The 11,956-nt window shown below is 39.9% G+C and overlaps 1 protein-coding gene across 2 annotated transcripts; it reads right to left on the bottom strand.

Moving 5' to 3' along the window:
* Positions 1 to 1,399: 1,399 nt before the first annotated feature.
* Positions 1,400 to 11,695, bottom strand: gusb (glucuronidase, beta). 2 transcript variants are annotated; one of them, XM_027137773.2, is made up of 13 exons: positions 11,400 to 11,695; positions 10,412 to 10,597; positions 9,976 to 10,157; positions 9,627 to 9,769; positions 9,105 to 9,292; positions 8,787 to 8,930; positions 8,140 to 8,318; positions 7,912 to 8,058; positions 6,718 to 6,802; positions 4,639 to 4,815; positions 4,085 to 4,220; positions 3,003 to 3,113; positions 1,400 to 2,199 (listed from the first exon to the last, which is right to left on the bottom strand). In XM_027137773.2, the coding sequence occupies exons 1-13, from the start codon at positions 11,595 to 11,597 to the stop codon at positions 2,186 to 2,188; spliced, it is 1,890 nt and encodes a 629-aa protein (XP_026993574.2). In that variant the 5' UTR covers positions 11,598 to 11,695; the 3' UTR covers positions 1,400 to 2,185. The 2 variants fall into 2 exon arrangements, with proteins under 2 accessions (XP_026993574.2, XP_026993571.2); XM_027137770.2 differs by having other exon boundaries at positions 1,400 to 3,113; positions 11,400 to 11,694.
* Between the last annotated feature and the right edge of the window lie 261 nt (positions 11,696 to 11,956).

The raw sequence follows: 11,956 nt of genomic DNA, 5'->3' as shown, positions 1-11,956 counted from the left end.
AAATCTGCAGTGTAAACGAATTTGTCTGCATGACATCCAAGCCTACATCCCATGCTCAATATGGCAGGTTTATTCTTTTCTTCAGTTAAACACTTCCTCTCCTGAGACGTCAAGTCCGAAGAGATCTTTTAATGCACAGCGTTTCCTCCTGAGATATTTAATATATAATGATAACGTTACGAAGGACCACGCCAACAGTGAGAAAGTCGCATCCGGTTTATACTTCAATAAAAGTGCCTTCTGTTTGTGCTTCGTTAGATGAAACTTCCTGAGGGTCAGTTAAGTGTAACACTACAGTGTTCTCTTATACATTCAGTATTAGATTCTTCTCTGGGTGATGATATACCCTGCCATATAAACACACACAAAAACAACCCATATGCTTTTATACGTTTTTACCCTACTCCTTTTATCCCATTACCTTTTCGTTTGTCATCTTGAGCTGTGTACGTCTTTTGATTTTTTTAGTCAGGAGAACGTTCACATCCGTGTTTAGGAAGCATGTCGCTGTCGATCTACGATAAGGTTTTGTATGTCGAATTCGCTAGGATATGGCAGGCACAATCCGACTAATCTATCTTGGAGGAAACGGTGTACAGAACCTTACCATAACTTTGTCATATATTTAAGAGAGAAGGGATGGTGGGTGGATCTCATGAGAATCCAAGAAATACGTTTTAAATCAAAACGGAAACAGGGACAAGGAACAAAGGATGACGGCTGAGAAGATTTGGATTAAACGGATTACAATGTGTGAAGGAGAAGTCCAGACTGAATAGCGACAGTACAGTGTCTTTATGTGGAACTGGTCTACCATTAAAACATTCCCTCAGCTATCGCTTCTCTTTGTGCTCTCTCTTGATCAGTGGTGATGTTTGTAAGTAGATGATCTGGAGCCAGCTCCTGCCATGCAAAATCTGAAATGTTTTAATGATTAATAAGGGTACATTCATTAGCCTGTGATGTTCTGATGCAAGAAAATATGTTTTATTAGCCATTTGTGTATTAAAATATTTATGGAGTGTGATTAAAGATTTATTAAACCATGTCACAGCACAGGATAAAAAACACAATCGGTTAGAGCTCCTTTATAGCCGAGGGAAAAACCACAGGACCAAAAAAAAGAAGGTATTTTTCCTATCTAGACATTTTTTATAGGATCCAACAAGTAAATGATTTGTTAGGTTATCAGTTGATGATTCCTTCCCCCCCCCCACCAGTGTTGTGTTTGCCTCTAGTTCTTTAGAATATATTTTAGATTCCCATCATGTAAGACATGGGCGAGAGTTTGCCATCTTTTTATTTCAGCTGGAGTTCATGGGGAATGAAAATTAGGGTGAGACATATTCGTGTCAGTACACGATGCTGGGGGAAATGATGGAAATGAAATGAAATCACATACAGGAAATGGATTTTTATTGAAAGCGAAAAAGGATTTTGAAGTTGTACAAATTTGTTAGGGGTCACATTTTCTACATACATAAAACAAAAGCCCCCAATAAAGTTTTCATGTGAATCTAAAAGTAAATTAAAGCCAACGTTTTAAAAGCCAGACTCGAGTCTGAATCCATACGTAATGGATAACTGATACACATAAAAATAGTCTGTAAGCCTCAAAGGTCTTGCACATTTTCCCACCGAATTCTTCCCAAGCTTACACCCAACTTTATCATTTCATTTAATAATACGGTCATTTCATCCAAAAGGTCAAATAAAAGCAGGACTACTAGTAAATCCTGGTCCAAAGACAAACCAAACAAAAGAATATCAAGCCACTTAGCGAGTAACTGGTTAGTAAGCCAGCGTAGTGATATACAGTGTCTTCACTCGTTAGCAAGTAACGTGTTCCATACGGAAAAGTCCAGCATGCGTAGGCTTAAGTGGTTTTTTGTTTTCTAGAATGTGTTTGAACGCAAATTATATGTGCATATGGAAGTAATTGAGTACAATCTCAATTTTACAGCACAGGCAATAAAACCGATCACAATATTCTCACAAACTGAATAGCACTGGCAAAAATATGCATGTATGCATTTTTGTGTTTGTTTTTTTTTTTTAAAAAGCAGAAGGCGCTGATTTCCGGGTCGAGAACAAGGATGGAATGTCTGGAACGCCAGGAAAAAACCCAAAAAACAAAGAGAACTGAAAGGCTTATTATAACCGTGGACGTAACCGGCCTGCTGGATTACGTCCCCAAATCTGAAATGCAACGAAATAACATTGTTCATAGCCTTAACAGATAAAATTTTGGCACTGATAGCAAAATGTAAAATGTGAATCTAAAACATTATTAGAGAAACCGAACAGCCGGTTTGAGATCACGCACTTTGTTGATGCTACAGTGATGAATGCTCATCACATGCGTGTTAGGAGACTGAACTTGGATTCTGGGACCTGAGGATGTGATGAGATGAACATACAGTGCAGCTGTGTAGTTTCTCTGTAGATCCAGCGTGAGGAACGTGACACTGTTTGAGCAGCACTAGTGTTATCGAACTCCTACGTTAACTCCCACAACATTCCTGACATTCCTGCTGATATGTGCTCGGTAAGATGAAGTGCTTTCTGCTGTATTATAAACGCTGTTAAACATGTAAATTCTTCCTGAATTTACCAGAAGAAGCAGAAACAGAAATCTGATCTTTAACTGGTTGACATAAGCATAAGGCACCATTGAAATATTTTGACTCGTTTTCACAGCTCGTATTTGTACACACACACACACACACACACACACACACACACACACACACACACACACACACACACACACTCACACGCGCACACACACACACACTCACACGCGCACACACACACACACTCACACGCGCACACACGCACACACACGCACACACACGCACACACACGCACACACGCACACACACGCACCCACACGCGCTCACACGCGCTCACACGCGCTCACACACACATATGCAGGGTGACATGGCAGCCAGTGTGGAGTCTTCACAGACAGGGGTATCTAGTCCATGTGGACAGGGCACCTGTTTCGTTGGCGATCCTCCAGTAGCGCTCTTTCAGAAGGAAAGCTCCTGCTTTAGGCTGCCGCTGCCGAGTGAACACACCCTTCTTGTTGCCTATCACACGAGTGATACCTGCAGAGAGAAAGTAGATTATCTGAGGAATAAAACAGAGATTTAATCCTGTTATAAACATAGCGGCGTGCGAACATTAGGGGTGTAACATCATCGCTATCTCTATCTGCTATGAGCACCAAATATTCCTGTATCTGAGGAATATATGGAGCAAAGGTTTTACTGTTATTTGTACCGGTCTCTGCTATATTTGACAAAATACTGTTGGATAATTTAAAGCAGGAAAGAAAGAAAGAACAAATGAAGAACAAAAGAAGAAAGAAAAAATAACTAACAAAAGAACAAACAAATGAATGAAGGAAAGAAATGAACAAAAGAATAAAGAAGGAAAGAAAGAAAGAAAAGAAAGAAGGGTCACCTAATTTAAACCCCCTGCGACCAGGAGCAGTGTGTTAAAGAAACAGATTTATTTTCTGCTCATTTCACACACACTACATTTTCAGATGCATCCCGCAGGATCCCAGTCCTCATGGTCTCTAGACTCAGCCAGGTACCATTTCCTGTTACCTTTCTTAATAAAACTCCAGTGACATGATTTTGTGTTTATAGATATGTTTAATGTTGTGGAATGCTCCTGAAACATGTTTGTGTTATCACTTATTTTACAGCAGCTGTGTGTGTGTGTGTGTGTGTGTGTGTGCGGTGTGTTAAACCTCACTGTCTACACGATACTGCTCTTATTTGGATTCATGCAGTTGCTAAATTGCTCATTTCAACACGCTCTACTACTTTAAATATCCGTGTCACTAAGATCCTAACTGTGACACTCATTTAACCAAGCTGAGAATCTCACTCAGTCTCCAGGCAGATCAAATGATTTCTCCACTCACACTCCGAGAGCCTCGGAAACAAGAACCAGTCCAGTCGCATTTCTATGAGGAAGTAGTCCATGTTCTATAACTACAACAGCTAACAATAATAATCACTAATCAGAATAAAAGGAAATGTTTTTATTTATTTATTCTTTTTACCCTGAGCTGTCATGAAGTCAGCGAAGTTCCAGATGAGTTCTCCTACAACAAAGTCCTTCCTCTTCTGATCAAACACTCGGTGGTAGTTTTGCAGGACGGTTTTCTGGTACTCCTCCGTAAACATAGATGGAGGATCCTAGGGGAAAATATATATATATATATTACACACACACACACACACACGGCGATAACTACCTGCAACAGCTAAACAAACTATACACACACATTTCACCAGAACGCCTTGAAATGTTTTATTTAACTTCATGCAAAAATCATGTTATGTAAGAAATCAGATGTTAATGTGTTAAAACCAGGTCAACCTGAACCTGACTAAATCCTTGCTAGCTTTTTATAATAGAGAAACAATCAACACAGACACCAGCTAAATGAAATCTTTTAATATATAAACTTTTAATCTAGAGATTTCAAGAGGCATTTTATTTCAGGAAGGTCTATAATATTCAGAACTACATGTATTAATTTCACCACCTTAAGGGATTCCCCCGAGCCGCTACGTACCTGCTTTCGTCCTGCACAACAGAATCATTACTCACATTGTGTAGGCCTGCTACAGCGTCTGCTCCGTACTCGCTCTGTATGATGGGTTTCTTGTATTTTCCGTACCAGTCGTCAAATTGAGTGCGCAGCTGGATGGAGATGACCTCCAGATGCCCGGGGTCATGGTACCAGGAGAAGTAGCTGTTCACACAGATCACATCTACGTAGGGAGCCTGAGGATACAGTCATGGCCAAAAGTGTTGGCACCCCTGAAGTTTTTCCCGAAAACGAAGTATTTCTCTCATTAAGGTATAGCAATCACACATTTTGCTTTACATGCTCGAAACAAACTTATATATCCACAATTTTGAAAGGGTGCCAATAATTTTGTCTGGCCCATTTTTGTTGTTTTGTGTGAAATGATGTCAAATTTGCTTTTTCCTTTGTTTTTTTTTTGTGTTGTTTCAATACACACAAAGGAAATAAACATGTGAATAGCAAAATTTGAAATCGCAATACTTTTCTGTGAGAAATACTTCATTTTCTGGAAAACTTTTAGGGGTGCCAACAATTTTGGCCATGACTATATGCAGTAAACATACTGTAAACCTGTGTATTTTATTCCAGTTGTATTTGTACTAAAATGAAATTAGAGACAGGTCCTTACATTTTAAATTAAAGGACATCTTAAGGTAAATAAATCCTTGTTTCTTCCTGAACCTTCTAGCCATAAAACCCAAGCCAGTCATACAATCAATAAACAGATTGTTACAATACAAAGGGAAATTCCTGCAAATTTCGACAAACCAGCCATCTTTTTGAGAACCAACCATCCTCTGAGATACATGCTGCCAGCCCACCTCATCTTATCATGCTACGTACTCATGCTGATCATATCATCGTTCCAACAAAATCGCAGACTTACAGTAATTATTCCTTCCTTGCTTCATAGCCACAGATAGTCAGGACAAAAGGGTTCAAATGAGTTGTATTTAGACTGTTTTAGACTGAACCAATTCAAGCTATTCGCCTTTTCAGTCAATTACACGGTCACAACTTTATGAACAATAAAAAAAAAAATCAAACTTTAAAAGAACTTCTTCGAGCTCTCCATCAAACATCTTATTAAACCAGATGATTCAGTTTCTAGAGAAAAGCTCCCTTTAGCGTTAATGTAGTATGACCTAGAAATGACCCAGGAGCTTTAAAAAAGTTTGAGTTAATATTTGCTCTGGATTCTCCTTGTTGTAATCGTTGCTATATAACAACTATCGTCTTATATGCCGTCTGGACGATACCACATTATCTCAGCACTTTTAAAAAAGGAGCGGTTTTAAAAAGCTGAGCTGTTTATAAACGTTTTTAGAAAATACACAGAAAAATCAATATACACAAACTCAAACTAGCAGGATTGCTAACCATAGCAATTAGCTTATTAGAGTCTGAGAGTTTCAGGCTGAGTTCCTGAAGTGGCTTGCGGGCATGTCGACAGACGTGATACCAAGTGTGCCGTTTCGGGTTTGGTCAGCTCTGGCATGAGGAAGTGAAACTGTGCTGGCATTTTTATTAGCAACAAACACAAATACATTGTGTCTGTAGACATAATACTGTGCATACATGGTCACACTCAATACACACCTGCTTCGTTATGTAATTATTCAATCAACCAATCACGTGGTAGCCGCACAGTCCATTGGTTTCATCATCAAAATGAGCAACTTCTGCAATCTCTGTGACTTTGACGTGGTCATGGTGTCAGACAGGCTGGTTTTGAGCATTTCAGAAACTGCTGCTCTTCTGGGATTTTTACACGTAACAGTCTCTTGCCTCTAACACAGAATGTTGTGGTCTAACAAGCCTTGACAGTATGAGGACAACGGACATGCTGGTTTATGCCGACACGAAGGCTAATTCGATTAACCACTCTGTACAACCACGCGGGGCAGAAAAGCAATTCAGCACATCCATGAACACACATCTGTATGTGACTGTAGTAAGTTTCTATCTCACATTCCTTCTTCGAGTCATAGACAGAGTCAGAGAATACAGAGGTCATAGGTATATTCATATAAATGACCAGAAAAGACAGAAGCAAGAGATGATGTAAAATAATAAGTGACAATAAACAGACTCACTCCTTGGTCTCTGGCATAGTTACTGTCTGTGATGAAGGTCACCGGACGCGTCGGATCCAAAGATTTTGTGTATGTTATCAGTTGTCTGCAGAGACAAAAGAAGATTTTTCCACTTCGGGATTAAGCTGGATTTATAAGAAGCAAACGGATGTATTTAATCCATAAAGCATTTTCACACTAGCCTTAAGCTAGCAGATCAAAACAGGAAACACTCGTTTTGAGCCGTAATGTCACGACAACGAAGGCTAAATGACTTTTTGATTTGGCTGCTAGGGAGAAGGAATAATCCTGACAGGGTGGCCTGTGATTGTGCTGGTATTCAAGCTCTACCTGTTTAATAAGAGATGTAGCGTGTTAACATCTGACCTGAATGCATTCCTGTAGTCACTCAACCTGAACTGGATCCACACACACACACACAATAAAGAAGGTTTACAATAGTAAGCTTCATTCCTTAGCTATATGTAAGTGAAGATGTAAAGATGAAGGCCACACATTACAGAAATGCTGTTCACAAATCACACACACACTGCTTTCGCTCAGAAGTATTTAACACCTTTCACATGCTCAGTGGAAACTAATCAGGAAGTTTGAACTCAGGCCAAAATCCTTCCACAAGCATTTCCATGACAGGAAGTGAGGGTTCATGTTTAAAAAATAAAAAGCGTAAACATTTGCCTGTTCAAGGAAATGTTCTGATTCAGCCCATTTAAATCATTATCCAAGTGGCTCATGGCTCACTAGCCTCGAGGCAACAAAGACGACAGGAAATGGGGGAAACATCTGGAAAATTGACTCTGAAAAGTGATTATTTTATATATATATATGATTATTACTATGCTTTATAATCCTTTGTATAATATGTTATAAAAAAAATCTGTAGTTATTATAAACCACCTAAACCATATCCTATGAAGAAGGATTAAGCAACCAAAATATTCATCAATAATTAGTATGAATAAATCTATTTGGGATCTTTTCTGAATGCTACTCGGTATCTGATTTGATGTAATTGACTGTCTTTGTACAACTTGAGCGAAAATGAATGAAATACAAATCAAGATAATGTAAAAAAAAAATAAAATAAAATCCTTAAAAAAGGATGTTATATTGTGGAACAGTAAACAATATATGTCTTAAGTAGAGGAGTGTGCCTGAAGTAACATCAAATAAAATTAGTCTATGTATTCATACTTGAAATAGAAGCCTGCTGGAGACATCTCAGCCGCCGGCTCGTTGGCTACAGACCACATGACGACAGAGGGATGGTTCTTATCCCGCCTCAGCAGCTCCTTCATGACGACAAGGTGATGGGCCAGTGATGTATTATCAAAGCTGCGTCTGCGGAGGAAGTGAATAGTTACAATTAAACAAATCAACACCGCAGTCATGTCGTACTCAACACAGCTTGTTACATCTTACATGTCTTTGATGCCCACTCCGGGGGACTCGTCTATAACCACGATGCCATGGCGGTCGGCCATCTGCAGGATCTCCTCAGCGTACGGGTAGTGACTAGTACGGAACGAGTTTGCGCCTAGCCACTTCATCAGGTTGAAATCTTTCACGATGAGAGGCCAGTCAAAGCCCTTTCCTCGAATCTACAGCACAAGACGAAACGTTTACAGGATTAACTACAGCTACTAGTTTTTGGAGGTGTAAAATATTTGTTCCTCATTCATTTTTATTAAAATGGGAGTGTATGAGAAACAGCACATGCTTTTTTTGGCATCTGGTGTAACGTGGGCTTGGGAGAAGAAGAAAAAATCATTTATTTTGGAGTACTCAAAAGTTGCATCCTCGTAAACACTATTCTAAAACGTTGTGTCGTATAAACAGAGTGAGTACTTCCAGTACACAAGGAAGTGAGGGATGTTGGACACTTAATGCAGTGTTCTGTTTGAAATGAATCTATCCTTCTATAATTCATGGACTAGCATACATAGTATGTCATTTTATCACCAAACAATCAGAGACCCAGATTACTGATTCACTTAAAACACTAAATATTTTAGACCAGCTCAAAAGGTTGTATTAAAATGACTTTGCTGCCCTCTAGTGGTACTCACGTCTGAATCCTCGTGCTTATTGACTCCATGGAAGTAGAAGGGCTTGTTGTTAATGAGGAACTGTGTACTGGTGACACTGACGGTGCGAATACCCACTGGCAGCGTGTAGTAATCCACATCACCGCTCTCCGCTTTGAGCTGAACCTGTGTGACCCACCGATAATCCAATCCATGTCAAACATCTAAAAGTGCTGACTGAGGCATCTGCTACATTAATGCGACCGTATTCATTCATAATGAATCACATTTATTAAAACATAGATAGAATAAATGCTACAGCCAGTTTCTAAACCACAAAAATCACACACTGTCTCTCACCTCCATGGAGTACAGGTATCCTGGGTTCTGGCTCATCAGATACGGCCACCACAGGTTGACTTCGGGTACTTTGAGAACTCCAAGGGTTCCGTTAGCATTGGCCACACATCGCTTGTCTTTATCAATAAGAGTGACCTTCACAGAGGATTTGGCACTGCCCCCTGGTGTCACGTTGTATTTCACAAACCCTACAAACAAACACAAACAAAGATCTGATTATTTTGTGAACAATCCATCCAATCTTCCATCCATCTGCTGAAGCTCTTTCTCTACACAGTGTCGCAGGGAGCCTCAAGCTTATCCCAGAGTACCCAGGGAACAGGGCAGGACGGGGTGCTACCCATCACAGGGCACAATAACACACCAGGAAAAATTTTGAGATGCTAATCAGCCTAAAACTCGTATCTTTGACATGGGGAGGGAAACCAGAGAACCCAGAGGAAACCCTCAGAAAATGTTATGATTATAACTTTGCTTTACAAATCAAAGTTGATACAAGATGAAAACATTGATACCACTGACCAGTACTGTCTAAGAAGGTAGTAGTCACAGTGATGTCATCAATGTACACCTGTGGCGTTGTGTACAGTAACACAGAGCGATGTATTCCCGCATAGTTAAAGAAATCAAAGTTGGTGTTTTGAACAAAGTAACCTGCAGGATATCTGGCAAGAGAAAAATAAGAGAATGTTTAGCATGAGTGTGTTCTGTTCATGTAGCATGTTCATGTCAGGAAACAACGAGAGGTTCGGTGCCATACTTATACCCAGATGGTGCTCTATATCCAAAAATATCCAATCTATACACAAATGATTTTGTCATGTTAAAATCAGAGGTCTTAGTGTGATAGAGTAAAGTACACAGCTCTTACCGCGCAGGATCGTTCATGTACTGGATGGTTCCCGGTGGAAGAGTGTGCAGATCCAGTGTGTTATTAACAGCGATGGTGATACGACATGGCATACTCGCATCCATCCGGATCACATCAATGATATTCGCTTCAAAGGGAAGATGGCCCCCCTCATGCTCCATCACCTTGACCCCGTTCACCCACTGGCAATATAAATAATTAGCTATTTTACTGAATAGTAATTAAACCTGTTTTCTGATTTACATATTAGATACCAGAAAGATTTAGACTTTTTGCATGAATAATTAAAGCTTCATTATAATAAAATATCCTCTGTTTGTTTAAACAAACGATAGCTGCATTTCCAAAATAATTATCACCCTTCAAAGGACTTCAAAATGATTTTGTATGCGAGTCCTACAACAAGAGACTTGTGTCTTCAAAGAAAAGAACTTACAACCACTGCATAGTAGTGAGCACTTCCAACTCTGAGCATAATCCTCGTGTCCTTGTTCTGAAACCAGCGCTGAGGGATCCACGCTTCCTTCTCGTACCACACCCAGCCGATGAAATCTCTCAGTTTAGGGTTCTGAGTTAAATCGTTGAAGCTGGAGGGTACTGGCATGTCAATGACAGGACCAGACTAGAGTTTGACACAAACACATGCAAAGACACGGTGAGAATTATTCCTCAATGCTCAAGCTAAACAATTTGCTGACTTAATTTAACACCTTTTGCAATGAATTCTGTGATGATGTGCTGCAACATTTGGTAGCCTAATGGTGAAGGTGTTGGACTACCAACAAAAGCTGTATAAAAATGAGATAATGCAAGTCGTTCTGGATATAAGGGCACCTGCCAAATGCTGGAAATGTAAATGAAACGTTTTAAGGGTGTGTGGTAGCCTGGTGGTGAAGGTGTTGGGCTACCAATCAGAAGGTTGTGAGTTTGATCCCGGGTCCACCAAGCTGTCACTGTTGGGCCCCTGAGCAAGGCCCTTAACACTTAATTGCTCAGTTTATACATACACACATATATATAAAGATAAATGTTAGTCACTCTGGACATAAGGGCATCTGCCAAATGCTGGAAATGTAAATTTTTCTCATAAGCGGAACAGGATTGTCTCTGCATAGCAATTTCAGGATCGAACTGGTGCAAAAACTTGGTACATTTCAGGTGATGGAGCCTTGCTACACCAACATGGATAAATGCAAAAGTTTGCACTCTACTACTAAACAAACAAACAAACAAACAAACTTTATATTCTTGGCAAAAATTCAATAATTTTATATATATTTTTTTTTGCAATGCTAACTACACTTACTACCTACACTTTTTGACAATACTCCACCCCAATAACTATAACACTTTGTCATATCGTGAAATATCGTGTTATAATAATATTCATAGTCATATCGTCCCTCACCATTGCAACTATTTACCTCTGATAAAGGACGTTTGAACCAAAGCTGGTCGAAACCCTGGTTCCTGTTGGGAGAGAAATCAGCTCTAAAGGTCCACAGTCCGTTCAGCACCTTCAGCTCCCGTGACAGAGACTCCTGGGGGAACAGAATCCCCCCGTCCGCTGACACGCACAATGTCCACACAGCAGCAACACACACTAAACGAACCAGCCACATTTTCAACACTTTTTGCTTGAGTGTTGCAGAGATGTTCTGTACATTGCCACTGTGCGTTTTCCACTCCGCTTCCGCTACTTTTCACATGACACGCGGACCACGTGACGGGCGGACCACATGACGCGCGCTACTACTGTGCTTGAGTATGCGCGGTTATGCTAACGTCAACGGCGCCGCCATCTTGGATGGGTCATACTGTCACGTGTAAGTGTCTTTAGACAATTTTATCGATCACGTGTGTAAGTAGTTACTGTAATATTTCCAAAACTTCAGGTCGTATGTACATCGATATACACATATCAAGGCTTATGTAAATTGTTGAATACGCAAAGAAATAGCCACATAATATTTAAAATACA

Source organism: Tachysurus fulvidraco, chromosome 26 (assembly GCF_022655615.1).
Source record: "Tachysurus fulvidraco isolate hzauxx_2018 chromosome 26, HZAU_PFXX_2.0, whole genome shotgun sequence".
NCBI lineage: Eukaryota > Metazoa > Chordata > Actinopteri > Siluriformes > Bagridae > Tachysurus > Tachysurus fulvidraco.
This window is presented reverse-complemented; position numbering and strand designations above follow the sequence as displayed.